Source organism: Platalea leucorodia, assembly GCF_965183815.1.
Source record: "Platalea leucorodia genome assembly, chromosome: 22".
Taxonomy (NCBI): Eukaryota; Metazoa; Chordata; class Aves; order Pelecaniformes; family Threskiornithidae; genus Platalea; species Platalea leucorodia.
Window position 1 is genome coordinate 7,682,923 of NC_138844.1, and position 27,964 is coordinate 7,710,886.

Below are 27,964 nucleotides of genomic sequence, written 5' to 3' on the forward strand. Positions count from 1 at the left end.
AAAAAATCATCAAGAACCATTGGTAATAAACAACATGTTATTTCTTAATGAAGTGCACAGAAGAGGGGTGGATTATACTAATGCATATTTTGAGGTGCAAGAACCATTGGTAAAGGTTTCTGTCTACAGAAGGTATGCAGGTCTATAGGAATAGAGCTTGAATGTTGGGCCAAAGACATCTTTGATACAATTCCAAATCATATGCATGTGGTTAAATCAGCAATACATCCAGGAATGGAATTACACAGTACCAACAGCTAGTCAAGGGAAGTCACCACAGAGCGAGGAAAGAGATAGCAAGTGCCCAAGCGATGGTCCAGAGCCATGGATCAATCTCAGTTCTCAACTTTCTGTTTTGGGCACTGGTCTGGGACCTGTGATGAAATCCCAGCATGCAGCGCTGCAACATGTGACCTCATCACAACACACAGCTGTACACACGCTGCGGGAATTTTTAACAGATGACATCACTCCAAACTTAGTGATAATACCGAGTTGTGATGAGCCTAACCAAAGCTTCCTACATGGTGAGAGGCAACCAGGTACGCATGACATCACAAATTAACTTTTGCCAAAGCAATGGTCAGTCTTCGGACAAGTAATCCAACCCAACAACCCAGTGTGATCATGCAGGACACAGCAAGGAGAGTTTCCAAAACAGGTTCTCTTGTTGTTATGGAAGTAGGAAAGGGTTAGAAAACATGCAGCCCAGTTGGAGAGAAGGGCTTTTTCCAAACGACAGCATCCTGTGAAGGCCCCTCTGTTCACAAGGAGAGGCACGATCAAGTGCACAGAACATCTTTGAGGGCACAATCTAGGAGCAGGGGGAGGAAAGATGTAGCAAAGGAAGAGCGATGACCTGATTTAACTCCACAGGAGGCTTCCTACACCACCTTCTCTTGCTATAGAAACCTCTTAGCTATGTCTAAAAACTAAAATTCTCACACACCAGAAGTGTAATCATGACAGATGCTCCATTTTGTGCAGCACCAGTGTGAAATAAGGACAGACTTCCTAGCTTTGAGCTTCTGAAAAGCCATGGAGGTTCAGGGCTATTTTGTTCGCCTTTCTAATGTTATCTGCACTAAACATAAACCTTTGGGGTTCTCTCTTTGTTTAAGCAGATACACAAATATTTGAAACAAAAAAGCTATTATCACCTTTTCCCTGCTATAGTGCTGTGATGATGTGTTTACCCCATCCTCTGCAAGTCTGAGCAGTTAAACAGCCTCAATGCAAAAACAAAAAAAAAAAATCCTAGTGAAGAGCAAATTGTAAAGGTTCTGCAGGCCCAGCAGGCAGGCAACCTCACACACAAACAACAAGGAAAAGCATGTGCGATTTTCTGCATATCTCTATTAAAATTTCTGTTCTGTCAATATGGAAGGCAGTTGTGTGTCAGAACAAGACAGAATAGGGTTTGTCTTGTAAGCAGCATTTGGGAAAATCCATGCTAAAACTGGTCAGCGACTTTCAAAAGCCGATAAATATGATATGCCAGTATTTTCCTTCCCTCCATTTAAAAAATAAAAGTTACATCCAAACCATCCTGAAATTAATGCAGAAACATCATGAGTTTGACAGGTCTCCAACAAAAGAAAAGCCCTAAACACAGGAATCGGTTTAATTCAAAAAGTTACCAATAGACGCACTATTTATCTGTATAAATTTCAGGGACAGTTTTGGAGCCCCAAAAATCTTAAGTGGGAAATTCACCTATTTCACATAAAGACTTATGTTTGTTTAATAAAGATTAATGTACATATGTGGGTACACACGGAGACACATTCATCCACCTGTTTCATTTCTGCAAGCCCAGCTGGTTTCCATTTAAGTATACTCCTGTCAAAACAAATCACAAGTCTAAAAATAATGGATGAAGCATCCCAAAAATGAATAGTAAGAATTGACACAACAGGAAAAAAATATTCAGGATACATCTTTGTAAATGAAAGAGGATCCTCCTTCTCCAGCAGGTTTCATTGCTGGAGACATTAGGGTTTGCCACACTAGAGTACAAGACAGGACTAAAAACGCAGGTGCCAAAACCAAAATGAAATGTTGCGCTTTTGTGTGTGTGTGTGTGCATGTGTGTGTTTTACATCATTTTTTTTAAAAAGGGATGACTCAATAATTCTGACAAAGTACAAGTTTTCTACTTGTTAAACCTCTGGATAGCCATAGATTGCAATGCATCAGGGAAAATTGAATGGAAAATGAATTGTGCCCAGACCACATTACGCATCTTGAAAAAAACCCGAATCTAACGGCACTTTACAGATAACTCAGTCTTTGCCATTACTGTGAAGCTCAGAAATGCAAGAGTGGGCCTCCAATCCAGCCTCCACTCCTACATGAAAAACATGAATTTCAGATCAATGTCATGCTGGCAGTATGACAGTTAAAGAAAGCAATAAAAAGAAATGTAAGCATACTGCCAACAGTATGATATAAAGATACCTAAAAAGGATGAAAGCCTGTCCTGACACCAACAATTTTAAGCAGAACACCCCTCAAAAATTAGGTGCAACATGAGCACTAGGCACTTGAATAGCTTTTCCTCATATTATACCTTGAAAGTGATTGGTTATGTATTTGTATTTTTCCTAGTAGCATTGAATTAAAAATCTCACTCTTTTAGTGAGAAGCAAAAATCTCTCACCCAGCACACAGAGATTTTACAATCCACTCAAATCTAATTTGTGGTCATTTTGCAATACAAAAGAAAAACCTTATCTCAATTTCATTGTTCTCAAAATTTAAAAACAAAACACTCTTGATATCAGTAGCATTTTTCGATACACTCCTCAGTAGTTCTTTTATATTTTAGCAATGCTGAAAAGTGGTATTTTTTCATTGCTCATTCATTTCACATTTTGTATGTGAAATTGTGCACATCCTAGCAAGGAGGCAACAAACTCAGATTATGTAAAAGTATTGCAACAACTGAAAGAAAAATAACCCAAGCAACATAACCCGTACCGACACTAAAAACCTAATAATGGCTTCCTTGTAAGCCAGGAGCATCAGAATCCCTTATTCTACATTGATCTGCTGCAGAGTTAAAGGAGGCCAAGGAACGCCTAACACAATTTGATTTTAAATCAAAGTCCATGCAAGACAAATTGTCCGAATACTCACAAGGCTTTGTTTTCTCTCCCCATCACCTGAGAGCGTGCAATCTTGCAGCAGGAAGTCAGCAAGCCTGTTAATTCGTGGGTACCGATGCCTTGAGAGGCAGCACTTCAGTAAAGATCCTCCTCTGGTCCACACCTCTCCCTAGCACTAGCTCCATATTGCTGCTCACAACGTCAGGATGATGTTACAGGTGACACCTCCCGCTGCTGATGTCAAGCTCGGTTCCCAAAGGCACAACAACCATCTCTCTGTGGTGCCTACTGCCCCTCACAAGCATCACTTCTGCATCTTCTCTGTCCCCAGGGAGCAGGCTGGAAGATGATTTCAGAAAAGCTTACAGACACAGAGCTTTCTCTCTTCATTATCTCTCTCAGCATTAAAAAGCCTCTCCTTCCAGAATGCTGCAGCAAATGTAGACTATACGCCTCCCTTGGGGGAAAAAGGAAGTATTTTTACAGTTCCTTTCTATGGCGCAGTTTAATTTGCTCTTTTGTTAGAGCAAACTGCTGAAAGAATAGGTAAATAATGGCGCAGTATACCAGAGTGAATGATTCACTGATGCTCTCCTGAACATTTCGGAGTAAGCCAAAGGGCTAGCAATGCAGCCCAGGACCAGAGCTGATGAATGGTGCAGTGCTGCTGTTGTCATGGCAACTAAGAGAAAAAAAAGCAGCACCATATAAGGAGTTGTGACATGGATTCTGGGAACAATTTATACTAAACGGCTGTAAGCCCTTGGATGCTTTAAAGCTGCAGCATCCCCTCCTCCTCGGTTGGATACAGGTTTCACTGGGACACGTTTGCATTGTACCAAAACACAATGGAACAACATGATTTTGCAATATTTTCAAGTAATTGAAATTGAAATAATTGAAATTACTATGTAAGGAAAATGGCAGGATGCTACCAATGACCCAAACTGGCATCTGTGAAAAACAAGGGTACCAATGAGACCCAGAGATATCACGCAGATGCATGCAGGTAAGCTGTCTTTATGGGAGCAAGCCTGAGATGAACCAAACTGCAGCACCATCAGGTGGCTGACTGCCTGAGCGGCAGTGCCACCAACCAGAGATCCAGCCACTCCTCCTAAAGACAGGAAAATATCCCCAAATTAACCTGCAAACCAGTCGTTGTTGTGCAATGAAGGCTGGCAGCGCCCCTAAAGCATCTCCAGATAAAGCAGTGCAGGGAAACCCAACTCAAACATAGAGTTGCCATAGCAAGCTATAAACAAGACCAAGGTTTCTATTCCATGCTAACACAGAAGGGAACAAAACACACTATTGTACACAATCATCATCAGATGCTTTTCACTTAATGCACATGCTCAAATACACAATACATCGACCAGGATAAAGAGAACTGCAACTACTTCACCAAAAGCTGACAACACCGTAGTTCTGAAGTCTCTGCTCAGCAATCGAAATTTAAACTCTTAGAAATCCTTTCCATTTATTAACCTATTTTATCTGAACAAACATGTACCAGCATGGCCAGCTTCTCCCCAGCACTCACACCCCTAAAGCAGCTGCCTCATCATCTCTCACATTCACACCCCACTGAGTTAGTGCATTAGTTTCAAAAGAATAAGTAGTCCCAGAGAGCTGCAATTATTAATCTAGATTTGTCACCATTAAAGAAGAAACAATTAGAGTTTTCAAGTAAAGAGATCTCAGCTTGTTTAGTCCCACAATCACAATTAGCATCAACAATATTTAACCATTTGCTAAAGATACAGAGAAGGAAAAAAATAACAATCCTTGTGGCTATTCCCAAGCGATACAAAGGAGGACGCAGAGGGACGGGGTGACGACAAGACCCCAGATCTCCCATTTCCCAGCACTACAAATGACATGGGTGATAGTGGCACAGGGGACATTGCCTGTGGGTGCCCCCAGCCCAGCTGGATCTGGAGAGTGTTGAGACCCACGATAGTGACTGGTGTCACAGGGAAGAGCAAGTCTCCATCCTGCTTAGCTCTGCTCTTGCCATCTTTGAAGGATCTCGTAAGAGAGTGCATGTTTTCTTTAGGAAAAAGGATGGTATTAATTGCCTGGACACACCTAGAACATTCCTACTGCTTCTATGAAGTTTACTCTTAGAGATAAGTTCCTACATTCCCAAAGCTCAAGGCAGGAATGTTCTCAAAGCAGGGGATTTGCAAAGAAACCAATTCTTCAGGCCCATGCCTTCAAAGACGCCAAAGCATCTAATTCACGCTGCATACAGGAGGAATGAGGCCTTTGAGAATCCAAACCTAAACATGTAGGCCGCTTTTAGAAAAACATGATTTATTTCCTAGATTTCTTGATAATATTCTCTCCTCCTCCCTCTGTGCATAAGCACTCACACATGCTCTTTCTGAAAGAATCCTAAAGCTTGCAATCTGTCATTGAACAGAGAAAAATAGAAATAGCCAAGTACAGTGATGAATAAAATTATCCCTGCGCATATAAATGTACAGTATGCAAATTAAAATTCTTTCCTGAGGAGGAGCTAGGTGCGGCACAGGGCTTTGTGCAAATCCTTTGCATATGGTGGGTTCCACAGTAATAGAATAAAGCATGGGTAGCTGAGTTTTTCAGCCCAATATCTCATCTGTTAACCTAATACCACGCAGGCTACTATTTTTGGCATTGATTCAGGAAAGCACTTAGATACATTCATTTCTATAAGCACCCTCCTGAAAAGCGATGCTTTCCTGAATGAAGGTATACAATGCAACTGCATCACTTTCATTGCAGCCATGGCTTTGAGTCATCAACGATACACTTTTGATGTATAGTAGATTATTTAACCCAATGGTTTTGAAAATGGTTGTTCTCTTTGTGCAGTAAGCATGGTAACTTTTAAGGGCAAATTTTATTCCCGACAGAAATCAAAATGGTCTCTTCTACATACTTATCCTGGGCTGGTAGTTTGTTTTTTTTTTTTTTCTTTTTTTCCTTTTTGTTATGTATTTTTCACATTACACTTGCTAGTAAAGCACTGTTGTTATAAAAAAATTATTAGACAGCATAAACTGAGGTTGAACACGCTGATCTAAAACATGTTCTTAGCCACTGCTAAACAATAGGTTATACAGGCAGCAGAGGGAGAGCTGATTACTTATGCTTACTATTACTTCACCCTTTAGAGCCACAATGACCTTAGTTTTGCTTAATCGCCAGACTATTCAGCAGAGTGAAAATTGCAACCATACTGAATATTTATCAACCTCTGAATCCAGCCAAGTCTCCATACACAGAAAACCCAGATATCAACATGTTAGCAAGTGACCTCAGTTCCTCTGGAAAGGAACTCAACACACTGCGTAACGTGTTCCTATGGCTTTTTACCAAAAGTGGACATTTTAACAGTTCCATGGATGAAAAGCCGACTTGTTTACAGATCGGCCAGGTTAAGAACTTTAAAATATTATATAAATAAATAAATAAATAGATGGATAAAGAAATAAATAGATAGCTAGCACTGCTGTTTCTACTGGGCAAGTTTCTCTGCACCATACAGGTTTCTTTCCTTTTTAAAGAGCTAAGTTAAACCCCAAATTAACGTGACACCCCCGGATGCCCATGAGAAGGGGCCATCTCAGTAGCTGCTTTCCCCTCCCTGTTGGAGCTGACAAACCTACTCTACTACACTGGAACAGACACATGCAGATCCAGAATGACCCAAGATACTGTAGCCCTCGAACGTGAGCAAATTATCTTGTGAAGAGCCTCAAAAGTCTTTTGTATTTAAATTTTCATCTCTGAAGAATTCCAGAAAGCATAAATGCAGAAGTTGGTACAGTCACATTTTGTTTCAAATGGTCTTAGGAACTAAATCTTTAGTTTTAAAAAGCAAACAAACAAAAAAAACCCCAAACATAAGACAACAAAGTTTTTTATGTAACAAATAGTACCATTCCGCTATCCAACCGCTCCACAGATATGGAAATTATGACATGAATGGGTTAGTCACACACAAATGTATATAAGAAGCAGACAGCATGAAAAAGCCCCTACAATTGGATAATTTCTCAACAATTTTCTATGCTCTGAAGGTCGCTTTGAAAAATCCATGTGGCAACTGTCAGATGGACAAAAGCCTCTCTTTGTAATACTTCAGTTTCCCAGAATCTCCCTCATCCCTTTTCCAAAAGGAATCACTGCTGTTATTGTGTAGGATTAACAACTGGACAGCACAATGAGACAAAGCAGAAGAGGAAACCATCACAGCCAGCGAGACTTTGTGAAATGTCTCCATGCATTTACTGTCAAACTGCTGGCTGCTTATTTTTATCTGAAAGCTCCCACAGTCACATGCAGATTTTTTTGAACCAAGTTCCTTATCAGTTCTACCAGATTTTGAGTATGCTATGATGGCACTTACAAGACTTCTGTAAAATCAGAGAGGGGTATGGGGCGAAACTCATCAAAAAGTAGTGCAAGGCTGTGAATTTGTCTTCACAAATCTAATATTAACTCCAAATTTTCTTTATTTTACAGATCATGCTGTTTTACTAATGAATAAAAATGAGGAGGGTCTTTACAAACTTCCTGTTGATGTCCCCCAGAAAAGAAAAAAAAAGAACCTTTTTCTTTGCTGATATAGTAAATGGTCATTCAACAGCCATCTCTTACTGCAGCTGAGGGATTTTTTTTTTTTTTTTTTGCTTTTTAAGTCTCTCAGATTAGCAGCAAATAAGAGAGACAGATGATAAGGAATAGTTGAAGAAACATGATAAATACCATGAATAATGAAGAGCGGAAAGCATTACTTTCCCAGTTCCTTTACACACTACCTTAATGAAAGCAAACAAATTCCTATAATGACTGCATGAGGATGTACATCCTCCTTTTACAATATCAACAGTAAATTAAACTAATAATTTTAAAAATCATGCTAATCCACCAACGCACTGAAACACACTTTGAATTCTAAGTATATCGGGAGCTCGACTGGAGCCATCAAGACACGTACGTGCAAAACACGTGTTTTCATGCTATATCGGATTGTGTCTAGCCACAACAGGATATTTAAAACAGATGGAAAAGGAAAAGTATGCAAGTAGAAGACATACGTGGTCATCTTCCCAATCAACTTCCAAGAGATTCTTGTGCATGGCCCCAAAACGGACCTCTGAACAAAACCTGGAGCCTACTCTTTTCTTCTCTTGCTTTTGTATGATAACAAATATCAGCATTTTATTGACATCACCCTGTTTTGTACATATCTTGTTCAAGTCTATATTTCATCACATATAGTTTCCAAACCAGACCGACAGAGGAGTATGCATTCCCACCAGCTGAATGGCTACAGCATGGCTCTGTAAGGCCAGCTCACTGGTGTCTGAGCACATGTTTCAGCGAGCTGCCCAAACCCCTGAGGTTCGTATGAATCACCATCCCTTTGTTTGAATTACTACCTGCAAAAGCCACTACTAGAATTCCAGTATCGGGTCTTTTGAGGAACTAGCAGGACACTCCAAACAGCAGCCCTGCCAAATCCAACAAAAGGTTTCTGAGCTTGAAGCTAAATGGAGTCTGACCTGTTTCCACCTGGAAAAAGATAATTATGAATACATGGAGCTTAATCTGCTAGGCTGAATAGTTGTGATTTTGAGAAGTGGGAGGAGGTTAACATCTGTTGACAAGCCAGAGGTCCAGCAGATCTACACCAAGGCAGCTTGCTGAGCAGGCTGCATGTTGTTAGAGAAATGGAGCTGCAGTGGTGTAAGAAAAACTGCTCTTCCCATGGGGTACAGCTCAAACCCTCTGCAAATATTTCAGAGGAAAGTAATAAACTGTTCAAGCAGATACATTAATAAAATGTTAGAGGTACAACAGGAGAACATATAAACACAAAGGATTATAGTCAAAAGAAGGGGACAGAAGGGTAATGAATGAGACAAAGACACTACAAAGGCCTAAACTATTTGTAAAATATAATGCTTTTCATCTTTTCCTAACTGAAACAAAGGTCTATGGAACTGGCTAATATTACCTGCCTCTACTAAGGAAGTCACACAAAACATAGAAGAAAATCCCTGCAAGTAACTTAAAAACTAAAAGGAAGAGGAAACTGGATGAATGTGAGGATCATGGGAGAAAACTCAGGAAAAGCAGGAACAAACTAGCTATACATTACACAGTAAATTAAACAAGTACAGACATGCTGTGAGAAGAAAAAATAGCCTTGATTTATTTTTGTCATTTTTCACAACCTATGCTTTTCACGGCAGGAAGGTTGTGGATTCCACACCTACCCATTACTATGTGGCACGACAAGAAAAGAAAGAGTTCATCGCAAGCACACACAGAATTCCCACCCTGCAAAGTGCTGCAAGCAGCACATTCATACCAGAGGAAAGTACTGATAGCTAGAACAAAAACTAACAAGGTTTTAGAGACACTAAGCTGAAACAGAGTGCTTTTTGAAACTGCTTTTGTAATCCGCTACTGAATTTTATGATTCTAAAAGTCAAAATCAAACTTTTAAAAGTCAAGCTTGTTTTAGCAGCTACTCTGGTAAAGTACAGTATGTTGCGTTCTTAGCTGTTCCACAAAAGAGAAGGAAAGGCCAATGAACAAACAGAAAGGAGCTCCGAACATCCAGCTGCACAGCCCTGACTCAGGACTGCAAACTGAAAGATAATCTTAAAAAGGAAGCATTTCAAAAAAAAAAAAAAAAAAAAAAAGCCAAAATCCACAAAATACCACAAATCCCTCCAAGTGTCACATCATCAACCCTCCTGAAGAACCGTCCTCTGAACTACATAGCTGTTCTCATTGCCACTAAAAAGTTCTTTTAGGCCTTCACATCTTAAGGCAGAATTTCAGCCACGCTTTAGAAGTTCTTAGTGATGGGAAACTCGTGCTGAAGACAGCCGAGTGAGGCACTGAAACGTCTTTTTTAAACTATTTTCATGTCCTTTTGTATCTCTTTTTGCCTGATTCTCTTGCACCTCTTGAGCTCCACTGCTACCGAACGCGCTCAGACCACCATGAGATCCTGCAAAGTGACTCTGTCACAATTCAGGGATCTCTTCCTCCTGCCCTTTTCAATTTCTCCCTTCACCAGAGGGCAGGGAAAACAAAAGCTATAAAGTGTATCAGAGCTCCCTTTTGTAAGCATAGATCTGATTATATCAGGTAAAAATTCATTTTGAGGTTTCTTTTGGTACAAATGCAGTACACTGACGGACCATTTTTAAAGATGGGCACAGAGGGATGTCAGATTTTAGGCAAGAAGCAACTTTCTCAAAACTGCTACCAGTAGAAATATGATGTCAGGCTTTTAAATGGACATTAGACTGCAAGTGCCTTTGAAAATCCAACTACTTTAAAATCTCTAGGTGTTCAAACCACAATCCCAGCAGATTAGATAAACAAAACAGTTTAAAAATATGCATGAACTACGAAAAAATCACTTTGCTGTATAAGTTTATCATTTTTCTGATGTATTCTCTCTGCATTCAGAATTTTAGCATAAAGTTCTTGAAAATTACTGTAACACTTCCACTGTGTATAAACCACAATACAAAGTGGAACTGAAACACCTTCTGCTAGAAATTTCTCAGAAAACTAGAGAATATTTGTAAAACAGAGATCATTTTCAGAATAGAAAGATTTCTCTGTCTGTATGAAATCCAATCTGTTCCTGGTTTTGACTAAAGTAGCTGCTATAATAAACAAACGGTGACTTGTATACAGAAGCTTGTTCAAAGTGTTTTCTTACAGATTTTTGCACCAATGGACCTTAAAAGCCCCACTGAACTTTATTTAAAGTCCTTACCAGTTAACTTCTTCACAGGTTGGAGCCGAACACTGATAGACTGATGTGTGAGTAAGGGGGAGGATGGAAGGGAGCGGGACATGCCCTCCATAATCCGAATGTGCTGCATACCTTCGGTCACTGGGAGTGGCGGAATAGCGTAGTCTGGTTCAAAAGCACAGTCGTTCTCTGTGGAGGTGCCTGGTGGGAATACAAAAATAAAAAGGAAGTGGTCAGAATACAAGGGAGTCTCCTGCTTTTTTTATCATTCCTAGACAGAGGACTCTCTGGCTTGGGTGAGCCCAGCCGCAGAGCCACCTCGCTGCACGGCACTCTCAGTCCTGCAGGGAGCAGGGATGACTGCTTTCTCGTGTTCATCTTGCACGGTTTTGACACTTCCCTTGAAGAAATTATATTTCTGGAAAAGCATCTCAGCATACCTCTTTAGATTATGAACAGCATAACCATGAAGAATTTACTTTGATTTTTTTAATTTGTCTTTCAGAGTCCTAGAGTCACCAGTTTTAAATATAATTCAGACAAAGCAATAATCCTTTTACTGAGAAGTTTTTTGCGCATTTAGATGAATTAAATTTCAACATGAGGACCTTTAGCCTAAAAACAAAACAAAACAAAAACACATCCAACCAAAAAAAAAAACGCAGAATAGAAGAACAAAAGTCTCCAAAAGCAGTCACCTCCAACTCTCCCCTAACAAACGCACAGAAGCACCCAGAGCCACATACAAAGCCTGTATGGGGGTCACATCACTACAGATCCACATGGAAGACACCAAATAACATGACAAGTGGAGACAGAACAATAAAGGCACATATTGCTAACTGTTACAATAAATATTAATGACAAATGAAGAGCAGGTGCTCCAGATTAGCGCAAGAGTTGGGAGCCATTAAGGTTCCTCCTCTTAGCTGCACAATATGGAAACCTCTGGTCAAGAACACTTGGTTCTCCACCTCTAGTCAGTAAGATTAACAACCTAACACAGACAACTAATAATTCATCTGCAAAGCCAACTTAAAACTGTTAACATTAATATTTCATTACAGATCATGTAAGAAGATTATACTCACGCCACACCTTTACGAGATAGATTTTAGCTTTTAGTGCCTACTAATGTTTTTCCTCCATAAAGACATTTATTATTTGATTTCCATTGGGTAGCTGTGTGGTTCTCAATGGCTTGTGAGAATAAGTTTAAAAGAAAAAATGTAACTCCTGAACAGAAGGGTAGACAGACAAAAGTGGGGAGAAAACAGAAGGGTAAATGACTCCAAGACTTGGTACTCCAGAGGAGATGATGGACTAACTCTATTCCAGATAGCCAAAGGACAATGTGAACAACCCAACATATTATTTATGACTGGAGGAAAAACCCTTACTGAAATAACTGTCAAAAACCTTGGACAAGCTCCTGAAGAGTACTAAGAGGTACTATCATTTGTGGCTAAAATCCATCCATTACTGATGCCAACTTTCAGGAACATCTCTCAGCATTTTTGTATCATTCTCTACAAGAAACCAAAACAAACACTAACACACTTTACACATACACTTTTTGACAGTTCAAAATATGACTTTTACTCTCTTGCTTACTGAACACTTGCCACCTTCACAGTAGTTTACTGAACATCTATTCAAAGTCTAATCCTCATAGAGATGATTGTCTTTTAACTTCCGTATGCTCTAGTAAGTATGCTCCAGTTCGATATGTTTTATTCATCAGAGACTGTCATTACTGCCACAAACTATGAGCCAGACACTGATGTTTTTCTATTCATTTCATGCTGATTTAATTAAGTGTGCACACGAATGCTCTAATGGAGTACATCCCTATAAGGGGGAACAGATTTGTGTGTGTGTGTGTGTGTGTGTGTGTGTGTGTGTGTGTGTGTTAAAAGATGCTGTTGCTGACAATATCATGCCTTTTATATATATAGTCAAATATGGATGTCTCTCTCTCAAAAATATTTCGCTATAGTCAGAGAAAGCTAGAATTACTGCCTAACCACCTTTCCCCTGCAGTTACTACCATTTCTACATAAGCAGCAGCTCAGCCTTGCTTCTCAACCTGAGACCGTCCAAGTGAGGTGGCCATGTGCCACTGTCACCTACCTACCATCAGCACTGCTTCGTTACAGGCATTTGAGTCTGTTCTTATGGCCATCTCCAAAGCATTTCATTAGTTCTCTTCAGTCACACACGCTGGCAGTACTTTGGTGTGCTAAAACTGCATTCCCCTCATGTAATTTTGGTGTCCACATCCAAGCAAGCTGTCTAGAAGCGCTTCTAGAAGGCAGAGAGTTTAGGACAAAATTCATCTAATGACATGTTTTAGGGTTCTGCTTCAGGAAGAAAAGAATCCCAGTCCAAACACTCCACAAGTGGTTGAGTCTCCATCCCTGGAGGTATTCAAAAGACGGGTAAATGTGGTGCTTAAGGACATGGTTTAGTGGTGGCCTTGGCAGTGCTGGGTTAACGCTTGGACTCGATGATCTTAAGGGTCTTTTCCAACCTTAACGATTCTATGATTCTATGATCCATTACCTCCCCATGGACTACAAAGTGAGTTGAGGGCAATGGGCAGCTCCACTGCACCCACGTTCAGCCAGCTGAGCGCCACACCAGGGTCTTCCATCTGACACACATCTGAGCTACACACAACGACCACAGCTTCAGAGGTAGGAACACCGCCATTTCTCAGATCTCTTTCCATCGGACATTACACAGCACATCAGGCAGACAGGACAAACAAGGTACGCTGGAGAGAGACACACGTGCTCTCAAGAGCAAGCCCAAGTCTTGCACACACACAACACATGGGACAGTGCTACTGCTCAGCAAAGCTTGAAATCTCAAGCTTGATGATCTTGTTTCTAAGTTTTTCCTGCTAATTGTCCAAAAGATGCAGTGGCTTTGTTAATGCAGTTGGGCATAATTTTTCCAGGAGGGCATAATTTGATAGCATGTTGCTTATATAGAAAAAAAAATTGACTTCTTCCAGTTGCGCATTGCCAATTGTAATTATTAGCTCCATATACAGCTTAGTTGACATAAGCTGATCGAGGACCTTGCTTTTTCCAGGGTTACTGTGAGCTGAACACCTCTGCTGACTCTGCAAGCCTATTCATAATCACCTGCAAGTGCCAGGAAAGGCAAACCAGCATCAGTGCCAAAATCAGCATTGGCATAGACAGAAACAAGCTACGTTGTTCTTTCAAAATACATTTGGCGCCAGACATGAAAAAGAGATTTGCCATCATCGATTTCAATTCTTAAAAACAAAGTTCAAATTTCTTCAGGCTTGAGGGGTCTATAAACACTAGGCATCTTCTGCAACTTAAGGTCTGGGAAAGACCTAAAAGTCAGTGTGCATCTCACTGGTTATTATGGTGTAAGTTTGCAGTATCTTTGATCAATCTTCACCTAAAACCAGGGGCAACTGGGGGCAGTATCTTACACAAAAATAAAAGTAATGATATCTTTGCAAAGTCTTCAGGAGTATTTTCCTTCTTAAAATTCAAATATAACAGAACCAGTGAGCTCACAAAAAATCCACAACGTAGTATTTTCATTCAACAGATGTCAAAATTTCTCTCTCATCCTTGTGTTGAGTAAACAAATACACACACAAGGTAATTGAAATAGTCTTAAATTTGTTTCAGTCAGAAAGAATATTGGGTTTATCAAACCCACAAATCAGGGATCATTCACAGCTGAAATTGAACTTTAACAGTTTGCCTATAAAATATATTTAAATAAAATGTTACTGCAAAGTGCATATTTGAACTAATAAACTATGTCTTGAAGTTTTCCAAGATAATAAAGCTTTACAGACAGCTGTAATACTTGGGCATCACACATGGCAACATGAAAGTTTAAACACGAGTAAGACGACCGCCTCATTTCAGGTGGCTGTTTATCTAAGCATAATAAAATGCATTAACCCATCACTATGAAAAACTATATGTTAACATGTGCAGGCAGATAGCAACTCACAGACACAGAACAGGGCAAAGTTAAAGACAATACTTTTATGGAGCAAAGAGACTTCTCCTTCCACGCTGTAGAAAGCCTCCGTCTACAGTCACATCCATTGATCCAAATGAAAATATTTAGCGCAGAAACTTGTTTCTCCAAGAAGTTGGAAGTATTTTTTTACCTGTTTCCCCCTCTATCCCCTCTCATGCTGAAACTTCTTGCTAGCTATTCCAATTCCTAGAGCCATACTTATTGAGGCAAACAAATATAGGTTGGTCATTCTTTGGCAAGCAAGTATTCGCAAAAAAAGCCCCAAGTCCTTTGCCCAAAACTGGTACTTTTCCACAGCAGCCAAGATGCTGAATAAATAGCTTGAAACGTAACCTGAGAGAACAGAGTGTCTGAAACAAGTGTACAGAAACCCAGCAGGCAGCTCCCATCAGCAGCTGCATCTGAGCTGCTGTATCTTGTAACAACAAACCAAGGGACAAAACCCAGACAAATGAAAGGACATCATAGGGACTAACAGCAGAGAAAGGACGCAAGGCTCAGCCTTCAGAAGTAACACAACAGCAAATTTATCTGAGCCAACAGTGTCTGCAAAAGAGCAACCATTCATTCTGTATTCTCGAAGCCCAGAAATGCTACTTGTATGCAAGCTATCATGGGGTATGTGCAGTTATAAATTCCCTTGTTCCTTCCTGATTTTAACTCTTCTATTTTAAATTAGGAAAATTTAAAATAATACATTTTAAAATAGTAATAAAAAGATCTCGTATTAACAGAGCAGTTTCAGCTGTTGACGTTTCAAAGGGTTTCAAGGTTTTAACTCTGAATTCTGATCCCCCTAATTCTGATCGCAGGCTTCAATCACCTGCAATAATTTCGCCTGGGCAATGCTGGAATACTGCCAAAAAAGAACAATGCTCTGGAGTAAATGTCTCCATAAGAAGTCATTAGGGCAGCATGACAACAACAGACTTGAACCTAAATGAAAGGAAAACTATTGCTGCAATCCCAATGAGAAAATAAGTCAACGCACGCAGCACCTACTAGAGCCATGCTTACCCAAAAAATGCTTAGTCTCAAGAACAGAGTGAAAATACCAGCATTTTGACAACTCTCACAAATGAGTAAATGCTTAAAACTTTAAGTAAGCTACTTCAAAGGACACGTAAGGCAGCACAGATCTAAGACCTGCTGCTGTCAGTGACAGAAATCCCCATTACATGGCTCTAGTGGTGGTTTTAACCACCAAGACTATTGTGAATGATGGATACTGAACAAAAGAGTTTGTAGAATCATTATTTAAATAATATAAAACCCATTTTTACTACTCTCTTCCTAGAACCTTTTGCCCTGTTCCCGTAGGATGAAACAAAACAAAGCGAAAGATGCAGCACGTGGCTGCTCAGCCTCCAGGCAGGAACGCACAGGTCCCATCTCTATCACATCACCGGGTTTGGGGGGAAGGATAACCTGGTTACTGAGAATCTGCCGGGTTCTCCCCTTTGCAATCAGGGGCGAAGGCAAGCAGTCACTGAGTGGCCTGTTGATTTGCACTGGTATGTGCTGAAGACTTCTTACACCACCAGCTCCAACAGCCACCCTTGCGCAAAGCTCCGTCCCTCCATCTACAAAATGGAGATGCCATACACTCTATGGGTACGCCTGTGCTGCGCCATGAATTAGTCTCAACTCCTTCAAACTATACAAAGATAGTCTGTTTTGTGAATATTAGTAAATTTGTAGCTATGTGGATAATAACGATGGTTACACAACTCCGTAAGATTACAGTCTTATGAAAAACACAAAATGTATATATAGAAGGTGAACAAATGAGAAACGAGTCACTGAGGCAGAACAACACTAAGGTTTACCTTGCCCAGATCGGCTCTGACGGGAGTCTACACTTGCCTGTCTTCGGTCTGGTGGTTCCTCGTTCCCTCCATCTGCATGAGAACCAAAACAGCAGAAGTAGAACATCATAGTGGACAGGTCAGGCAGATGCAACTTTTCCTTGAGCACCATCACCTATCTTGTAGAAACAGCAGAACAAAAGGTCCCTCTTGCAGACCAAAACTGGGGCAAACTGCTGATTGACTGCTTTGCTGTTCCTTCCAGTTTCTCCCCAGCTCACTGCAAATGAAATCTGTGAGGTCCTCAGGATATAAGCAGGCTTTTAATTTCTCCTACTGACCCCACAGACATTTGAATGAAATAGTAACCAAATTGTGTGTCTTCAATTAGTTCCTTCACTTTGGACCATTATATCAAAATATAAGAAATATTAAGCATTTGAAGAAAGAAATCCAGGAAAAAAGAAAAAAAAAAATTTGAAATTGTTTCCCTTTAAAATTATTTGTCAGCTAAAAAATGGGAAGGCTGGGAAGAACAAAACCACTCTCATTATATCCTCTTGAAACTGTTTAGGAAAGCAGCTATAGTTAACAAATAACAAATCCATCTGGACAAACGTCGAGTGGGACATTGTGTACAATACTATACAATTAATTACATGCTGGTCTTCATTGATCAACTGACCAGATTAGAAACAATAGATATGCACATCAATATAGACGCTTGAGTACACAGGGTTTGTGCCAGCTGAAAGCAAAAAGAAGTCTCGCTATGCAGATTGTGAAAAAGCAAAATCAGGCATTTAAAATGCAGGATGTATTTTGGAGGTTATTACACCTTATGGCAGGGGAAAGGGAAGCTTTTAGACTCTTTAAAAATAGTTTTGAAATAACTAAATTCTTAAATAGCTGTTTTAAAACCTCAGTAGTCGATTTTAGCAGTTATACTTTTTGATTATACCAAAAGCAGCTGCACTCTAATATTTTTATGTATCTATATATCCCCACAGCTATTTGTTGGACGGGCCTGTTATGCCGTAAAGTAATTCAACTTCATCAACTCATATTACACGTGAGTTACATCTGTTACTCTGGCTTGAAAGGTAAGTTGTGTATTGGAGCACACCAGCAGAACTAATAAGGTGACCAAAAATTTAGGTCTACTGACACCCCCCCCAAAAAAAGCAGGACCAAAGCCCAGGCTATGGGGAAGTTTTTTTGTTTCTTCTTCCCTTGGCAAAATGCTTCCAGCCCTCAGTTTCCCCAAATCAACGCTCAGGCACCCTGAACAGGTGCCAGCAACGCAATTTTCCGTCACCTTTGCATTTTGCCCTGGTCATACAACAGCTGCACATAAAGGTCAGCCTCCTTAAGTCAGCTAAAGCAACCTAAAAATCCCATCATTTCTATCAGCCGCTCGTGCCCCGATAAGCCATCACAACTGCCAGGTGTCAAGGAGGCCACAGACCACGACATCTTCCCTGCTCACTTTTTCTGTTCTGGTTGCAAGATGGACGTGACATTGCAAATACAACTGCAATTTTGGACGTATTCAAGGAGCCTTTATTGGCCTGGAGACACCCTCTTGGGGTTAGTTACATTGCATCTTCCTACAGTCTGGCTGGCATAAAAAAAAAAAAAGTATTAATCTCTGTATTTTTACTTGTAATACACAATCTTTGTTTGGAACACTGCTTTGCATACAGATATAATCGCCATCGCCAAAGGCCCCGCAGCTACGAGCCCACATGGACAACCTCTAAGTTATGAAGAAAACAAAAAACATTTGAGTTCCAAACATAAATACACAACAACAGATAATTGTAAGGATTGAAAGTTTCAAAAGATGAGGGTTACAAACAGAAAGTCACAGTATTACAATCAGGAGTAAAACCGTGTATTTATCAAAAGCCACATAATCACCATCAAAAGACAAACTCAGTATTTTTTTTTTTTTTTGCATAGTTATTGTGAGTGACGCTAAATGAACACCTTGCCAGGACAGTCCAGCTAATCCACAGGCAGGTCCTAGCAAACCTTTCCCCCATGGTACGGAGCTAGCAAGAGGCTGGATTTGTTCTGATGGAGGTGGACTCCTAATGGAGGAGATGCTGCAGGATGCAACCTCACAGGAGATCGTACATGCAAAGGTCTGGTTACGTGGCAGAGATGGACCGCACAGCCCCACCCTGCCATGAGAATAACCCAGGAGCTTCTCCATGGACAGGAAGATAGCAACACAGTTGGGTTAAGTTACATTCAAAAAAACCCTTTGAAATAAGACTTCCAAATCTAAAGCAATTTTTGTTTTTAAAACTACGGTAAAATGAAGGAATGTTTGGTGACATAAAACTGGTTTCTAAGTTTCTCTGGAATTCATAGAGTAACTTTTTCCATAGTGCTTTGCAATAAGGTTTAGACAACAGCTTAACTCTCATTTCAGTTAAATACTTTTGAACACCAAAGGCAGTTAATAATTCATTATGTTAATAATACAGTTTCACTATCATAAACAGATGTTCCAAATTAACTTTAAAACGCCCTTACTCTAATTAATCTCAAAGAGCTACATAATACCCAAAATCTCTAATATATGCCTGACAGAGATGGAAGAGTTTTCAAAGTTGGGAAAAAAAAATTCATAAAGGACTTCAAGGACTAAATTGGGCTTAAATCATAATAGCATAGCAACAGATGCCTGACCTCTCCAGTCAATGTTGCTGGGTGGGATGAATTCTGGAGATGAAGGAACAGACCAAGTATGAACCCATGCTCACTCCAATTATTTTTTTTTCCCATGTAACTGGGCTCTTTTAAAAACACACGTTGCCCTCGTATCCTCAGCATGGTTTTGCTTTCGTTCAGCCCCATTCCCACTCTCAGCAACAAGAGCCACCATCACCCGGTTGTCGAGTGGAGACTGTAAGAAGAGGGAAGTGTCTCTTGCTTTTTGACATGAGGTGCAACAGGGAAACCAGAGTACCAAAGCATCAACCTGCATTTTGTCACAGCTGGTTTGCAGCTCTTCCAAAATTTGCTTCTCCCATTAACAGGAGCAACAAGGTTTTTCCTTGACACCATTTTTGGTAGGGGGGAAATGCAAGCTGCTGTTTGGAAGACAGAATGCTTTTACCCAATAGCTTTACCAGGAATCTAAATCCTACTCGGATTTTCTACAATGGAATAAAACTAAGAGACAAACATGTTCTTTATTTTAAAAGAAAAAAAACTGTTAGCTTTTAGCCCAAAATGAGTAGGTTTGGGTCCCTGAGAAGTCAGCTTCCCTACCAAAGTGAAGCAGATATTTTCTGAGCATAGTACATTTACAAAATACAATGATGGGAGCTTAAAGAGATACAATACCAACCCACCAGCCGCAGTACTGTTGGATACTTCATGCCTAAGTAGGAATTAATCTATTTCAGATCACTTGGAAGGACAGGATCTCTCCTGTACAGTCACTTGGACATAACAAAAACAGTATTCGTGCATTGAGAGCAAGCATTAACCGAGGTAGCAGAGCTGATGGCCTGCAAACCCAGCGGTCCTGTTCTCTAACGCCCTTCAACACTCAACAGTGGGATGCAAAATGGTGACAACTCATTGCCAAAGCCATTAGGTTTGAGAACGGGAACTGCTGCACAGGATTCAGAGTCTGGTATAGGTTTCTCAGGTAATTTGCAAGTTACACAATATACTAGGGGAGAGAGAGAAAGATGACAGTAAATTAACTTCCCAAATCAGTTTAGAAGGGTGGGAAAGAAAAAAGAAATCTGATGACTCAGCATACATAATGTCTTTAGTCGGCATGCAATTGTGCCCACCCGTTGCTGCTGCATTTGGTGCAGTCGCAGCAAAGGCTGTAGCTTGGATGAAACACAGCACAATCTAATGGGCATTCTCAAAACCATTCAGTGGCTTTTAATGAGGAATATTTTGAGAACAAGCATAGCCGGTATAAAGCTGTCGCTCTCACAAACATACAGAAGTGCTCGCGTGTGCACACTTAATGTGCAAAAATAAAACCACAGGTTCACTGTATTAACATAAGGCAGCCTGACAGTCTAGGGGCTGTTTTGGGAAGCCCTTTATCCTCTACCCTGTGGACCACTGACCCTTCCCATCTGCTGTGCCCTGCAAATTCAAGTAAAAGCAGCAGCAAACACAGAGCCTCCCAAAGGCAGATCCAGGCAGTACAGGTCCTGCAGGGCAAGACCAGGCACCTTCTCCCTCGCAGGCAGGAATTGTGAAATGATGGAATACTTGCAAAAAAATGTAAATAAATACAAACAAATGCAATGGCAGGTAGTGGAAAAGGCTGGTATCTGCAGAATGTAAAATTCATGGTAAAAGGCAGAAGACTGCAGGAAGACAAGGAACAGCCCGCAGTTAAGAGTTGAACGATTGAAATATTTAATTTTTTCCTCTCTTTGCTACAAATCAAAATTTTGAGCGCACTCCATTCCCTGCAGTGAAGGAGCAAGGTTACCAGGGAACAATACATACATAATTAAAGAGCTATCTTAATATACATGCAAAAAAAAGGGGCAAATTACTGTTGCTAAGGGAACATTAATTTTACATTTTCGGACTTCCAAGTGCTCCAGTTTACAGTCTTGATAGTGCTCACCCCTGTGTGCGTATCAGGACTGTCGTTCCAACAATATTGTTAGTTATTTTATTTATGCATGATTTTAGGTAGTTGTTAGTATTTGCTTTAGCAATACCTATTCTTTATAGGCATGACCTGCTATTTGAACAGCCTGCAGACAGTATCACTCACGGAAGTGCAATCAACTCAGTTGCTGTAACGACTGTCAACATGGTGAAACACCACAGTTATTCACAAAGCCTCAGACGCAACACCTAAAAGAGGTCACCAAAAGTAAATCGGTTGTGAAATCATTGCTAGAAAACACAGATATCTGTGTTACTTTAAAATAAAAATCAGAACAGACCGAGGTAAACCTGATTAAGGAGCTTCTACAGAAGGTGCCATGAGAAACAGAAAATAGTTATTTTTTGCAAATGTCCCAAGGGAAATGAATGACATAGTAAAATATTGACTCAGTAATCCATATTCTCTTTTATCTAGCAACGAGAGAAAGGAAAACTTTGTTACTTTTTTATTTTTAAATATATTGGTATTAAAGTCCACTAAGATTTACACATTATTTTAATTTCCTAAAGATGCTGTCTCATCAGCATCTAACATCCCTCCAATTGCACTAGACAGCAGCTGGGGTCAGAAATCCAAAGAGGGACGACCGACTGGCTGATGAGGTGGCGGGCACACAGTAAACAAGTAATAGTTATTAATTCTTTCTCTCAATTACAAAGGGATTAAGTAATCTCAACACAATCATGTTTAGTAACAGCTTCAGAAAAGCAGCCTATCCTACTATAAATGGGTCTGAGAAATGCCTGCTTCCCATTCTTCCTCGCCTGCTTGTCTCCCCCCCCTCCCCCCCCATCTCTCCATTTAAAACCAGTGACACAACAAATCCTCTCCGATGCACAGAACAACTGTATTCTTTGAACGGACTGCTCCCAAAGGGAAAACAAAATCCCAAGGGTTTCAGCAATCCTACCACATAAATCCACCGCACAAAGCACTGCATCGCAATTAGTAAGACCAGTCTGCAAATACGAGCAAGATGCATCTGCAACAATATGATCTGATGTCAGCAAATAACACAGCACCTTCAGCATCACCTCGATGCCAGGTGTTCACATTGAAGGCAAAGACAACAAGTTTTAAATAAAATAAAGTGCCAGCAGCCCAATATTCCTCTTCCCCTTCTTAATTAAAACAGCGTCTAAGACACACAACGTGACTAAATGTCTTCCCAGTTCTTTTTTCTGACAAAGCATTTTTAACGCGGAAAAATAAAAGGGTGGGTCAGCCTGCTTTACGCATGCTGGGAAATCTGCTGCAAGAACTGACTGCATTAGATGTGCCGTTGCTCTAACAGCAACTGACAGAGCACACTCCACTATAATAGCTTAAAAATCAACACTTTAAATCTGCATCATATCAAAATTGTATTTGGAAAACACAGAAGACTCACACAAAGCCAGTCCAGCAGTTACAATCTGATCTGCTTCCAGCCCAGCCTGGCATCCCTGCAGAAGGAAAGGTCTGCCTTGTGCACAGCATAACGTAAGGCGATGTGGCTCCCAACTGCCATCGTGCTCCCAAATCACAAATGCATGGGCAGGGGGGGGGGAAGCCACCAACCAAACTGCCACAGGGGATGAATGCACACCGGATCAAAGCGTGCGGTGACGGCAGCCAGACCGGTCCCAAGACCTCAGGGTATCGCTGCTGCAGAAGGGAGCGCTGGGTCCCGTCCCCAGAGCCTCAGCAGCTCAGCCCAGCGTAGGAGAGGTAGTTGCAAATCTTGCTCTCAGCAATCCCGATGGATTCCAGCCAGGCTAAGGAATGACATGTGCCAAACACAACCGCCTGCTCTCCTCCCAGGTTGATCTGTGCCTGGAAAGAGGCAAAACATACCCAAACGGAGCAAGATGGGAGTGTGGACTGAGTCTGGTACTTAAAAGAACCATTTTAATCAAAAATTCTTCCTGAATATTTAATTTGTGAGGGAGTCTTCTGCTTCAGAAAACAAATACAAAAAATATTATTATTATGCTAAAATTAGTATTATTAAAATAATTATGAAATAATTATTAAGAACTACATTAATTTACTAACAGAATCAAGCATCTCCCCCCACCAAAACAACTCCCAAGTGGGAGTGCTGGGGTACATGGGGGTGTGCGGCAGTGGGTGTTGAGGGTGGAAGATTTTTACTGATGGCACTATAGGACAGACCTGGGTTATTAATCACCACATCAGTAAAAAACAGCTCCCCAACCACTTTCCAACATGTCGAATCCCTTATGAACAGCTCTGGTAATTCACACAAGTCATAAAAGACATACATGGCATACTATTTCTGTGTAGAACTATTTTTCTGGAATTAACATTAAAGATAATGTTATTTAAACTAATTCTAACTCCTAGACTTTTCACACACAGATCTTCATTCAGTGGCCAGGAGTACACACCAAAAGCAGGTATTTTTCAGAGGTAAGCTGAGCAGTAACATTCCAAACTGTCAAAAAGGAAAAAGCCCGCCGCAATTACATCACTGCCCTGATTTAAAAAAAAAAAAAAAAAAAAAAAAAAAAAAAAAAGAGGCAGCTTTTTTCAGCTGTGTACAGTTTATAATGCAAAGCAATACAGGAGACGGAAGTCACAGAAATGTTTTCATAAATATATTGTTACATTTGATAACTGTTAATCCATGGGTCACAAAAAGACTTTCTCCTTTTTGGCAAACACAATGTTAGTATTTAAGAAAATGGAAATGCCAGGCTGTGTTTTGAAATACTTTAGCTAAACTGGAAAATGAATATACATTTAATACAGATAAGGGGGTTTACCTCATTGTATGTTAAATATAGTCCCACTGGACATGTGAGCAGTAAGCAAATGAGGAGTCAGTACTGACACAAGGTATGCACAGACTCCAGCTGAGTCTGTGGTTTGAAAATAACGTTGATTAGAAAATGCTCAACATTGTGAACAGCTTATTTCTGGAGTCATGGCTATAACAGGGCATGATAGAGTTCAGAAACCCAGTATTATTGCCACTTTGTTAATACACCTAAAGACCAGAATACGAGTACACATGCTGGCTTGGTTATTCCATTAAAGCTTATGAAATTACATTACAGATTTTATCCATAACTATAAAAAGATGTGCGCACTTTATACATTGTGCACTTTAAAATGGCAATAATAAGTACATTATCTAAATTTATAAACAAAGGCCAGCTACCCTCAGTACCTGCATTGTATCCGAGCTCATTAAGGAACAATCTCAGGAGCAGAAAGCAATCTGTAGTGAAAACATCATTCTTTAATTTGTCCAAATAGCTGTGAGGAAGGGCAAAAGCAGATGTACAGGGACTCTGAATAGCCAAGGTGAACACAAAAGATCACCCAGAAGTCAATCTACCCCTATAAAACTCAGTCTCAAGACTGGTTGTTCAAAACTGTATATCAGAAGCATGCATTTTCACATCGAAGATTTCAGTGATTCCTTTTTATTTTTATCCATAACCTTTTTATTAAAAATAGTCTGAAACATCCATGATCTTTTAGATAGAAGAAAACATAAAATTCACCATAACTCTTAGAGAGCTTCTCTAATGTAAATATCCCTGAACAGACCAAATACACACTGTGGTAATTCTCCTTTAAAAAAGCATATTCGTTTAAAAACAGGACCAAGCAAAAAATCACAGGACACAAACTCAATATAAAATTAGACTAGCAAAGTTAATTTTCAAAAGAACTGGACTTGTTCAGACTCCTTATGCTCCATTCATTGTCAGTGAGATTTGGGTTAAATCACATAAATGCTTCTAAAAAATTCAGCCAAATAAGCCATCCAAGTTCACCGCATTTTAGCTAAGTAATTTTGTTTAAATTTACTGTTCAAATTTCCAGTACTTGTCCCCAAAACTGTTTTGATGAACAATCTTTCAATCTAGTTACTAAAAGGGATAGAAGTAGCCTTACTTGTTCACTACTTTAATCATTTAAATAAATGTAAAGCCGGTCTTTTTGGAAACTACATAAAAGTTAATGGGGCAGTGTAGGAAGTAATCAGCTGAATGTAATGTTTACTGTCACTGAATCAGAAAGGTACTAATTTGCAGCAATCTACGTGCATCAACTTATAATTATTTTTCTGAAATTATGTTTCAAGCTCCTATGGGGGCAATACAGAATCACCCAGGATGAACAGATAAAAAAGCCACAGTTACAACTTTCAGAGAGGAGAAAAATAAGAAGCACTCGCCTCTTCAGAAGTCATTGTACGGAAACACAAGCGCAGATACAAGAGATGGAATTTTATCCACCCACTCAATGAAGGCTGAGGAACCGCGACGGATGGGTTAGAGAAAGCTGATCAAACCACCAGAGTCAGAAATAACTCCGCTGATGTGGGATTAAATGCAAACATTATCTATTTCACTAGACAAGACAACAAACAGGTTTAGTAATTGGATGTAATATTGATTTGATGATAGAAAATATGTTTTTCTCAGAATTTGTGAGCAAATACTCAAAACTGTATTTTGTTAATTGTTTTAGAAGAAATTTAAAACGTACCTTATATACATGAGATGGAAAACACAGTCAATGACAAGACATTTATTTCAGACATAATATCTGCTTCACTATCAAAATCAGAGGACCTAATAACTCACTCAGAGAACTATCCAGCAAAATATTATTGCTGCATCATTTTGCATTTTACTTCTAACTTTTATTTTTGTTCTGACAAGCGGATGAAGACCTTTTGTTAACAAACCATCACACCCCAGAGATAAAGGAGGTTAACAGGTAGATGAGGTATGTTGCCTCCACAGACTGTTAACCTGGACCTTCGTCCCCTGAGTTTTTCTTTCTTAACAGCAAACTGCACCACCACCACTGCCCAGGCAACTTCTCTAAGCCCAAGGGGTCTTTCCCAAGCATTTCTCTTTCACAAATGACAGGCTCTTCATTAGCAAATCAGCATTATATACAAGAAAAATGTAACTCCGATGTGAGGAACGCACCTTGGAATCCAAACTTCCAACATCTGCAGCGTAGACAACTCATGCTGGAAGACTAGTATGGAAAGAAACCGCTTCAACCAAGATGTCAACACTCGTGCTTGTTCCTCGCTGCTGCTGCTGCTGCTATTGACCGACTAGACAGTTTGATCCATAGCAGGGTATTTTTGATCTAACATACTAGAATTTGGAGCTTGGAGTGACCAAGTGTTATCTTAAAAGAAACTTCATTAAAAGATGCCCATAATTAGGTATTTGGGAAGAACCAGCCAGTTGGTGAAGTCACTCTGAAGTACTTAACACCCGGACACTGCATCAACGCTGCTCCAGTGCAGAGAGAAGAGAGATGGGACCATCCCTTCTCCCTTCCCCCCCTTCAAAGTACAGCTTCTCACTTACTGCTGTCACTATCCCTACATTATTTCAACCATGGTGAAACGGAAACCCATCTTCATAACTGCTTGGAGAAGGAGAAAGCACACCCCTTCCAGGCACCCTGCTCTCAGCCTCCCAGCAGCACTGTTTCTCCCAAGCCTCGCCGCCTCCCATGGACCTCACCAGCTGCTCTGACACGCACGCGGGCTCTTTCCCACTCTGCCCAAACATGCCTCAGGCTTTCTCCAACTCATAAATGTGCCTCAGACACAACACCCAGAGGAGCTTCCACAGCAGGGAAACAGCTTCAACTATCCTTATTCAGTAACCCAGCAGCTCCTATGAGGCATAATCTAGAGCTAAAAGTTAAAACAGAAAGATATGAAAACAAACATTTTCATTTACATTAAAGCATAAATTGTTTCTTTTCTTGCAGCAGAACATAATATCATTCTAGCCATTTGAAAGATGTGGTCTCCTATATTTTGGAATAAGGAGGTCTTACTTTCAAACTGAATTAGCACAGAATTGTATCTGGTGTTAGCACACACAAGCAGAACACATTATGAATTGTTACACCTTCCAATCTGAATAGATGTAATACCTACATGTGTAACAGGGGGAAAAAAGAAGTAGGAAAACGTAAAAATAACCAGAATATTTCAAAAGGCAATCAAAGAACAACTCTACAGACAGTACAGTCGTTCATTTTTTAAAACTCATTACAAGGTGGGAAAAACCTTTGTTCTGTACGTGAGAGCTTTTGGTGTCTGGTGGGGAAGCGTACGCATGTTAGCGACGAGGGAAGGGGACAAGAGCGAAGGAGAATCAGTGATGACTGACTTCCAAATTCCCTCCTTGTCATCACTGACTCAACATGCTTTTGCTCCCCATCTGTAAATTATAAAATACTTGTATACTCTAATAAGGTTGTCTGGGACCTTTAGCAACCACAAGCATTTTCAGCTTCAAATAAAAAGCATGACAGATATACTAATTATTCCAATTGACTGAATATGTTAAAATGTAATTAACTAAAAACAATTAACACTATATATAACATATGCCTTTCTTAACAGCTACAACAAGAGTTACCTACTTTGTAGGGCAAATTTTGTCTTTGCATTTGTGCGCGTTCCTCTAATCAAAAGTTCAAACGGCATTTTTAGAATGGCTTAGTGGTCATCTGT

The 27,964-nt window shown here is 40.1% G+C and overlaps 1 protein-coding gene across 1 annotated transcript in view; it reads right to left on the minus strand.

Moving 5' to 3' along the window:
- Positions 1-27,964, minus strand: part of TANC2 (tetratricopeptide repeat, ankyrin repeat and coiled-coil containing 2) — a 215,101-nt gene that overhangs the window by 138,433 nt on the left and 48,704 nt on the right. The window contains exons 3-4 of the mRNA XM_082331638.1: positions 16,779-16,850; positions 10,921-11,100 (exon numbers count right to left, since the gene is read on the minus strand). Coding sequence (XP_082187764.1) covers positions 10,921-11,100; positions 16,779-16,850 — 252 coding nt within the window. The remainder of the gene's footprint in view (positions 1-10,920; positions 11,101-16,778; positions 16,851-27,964) is intronic.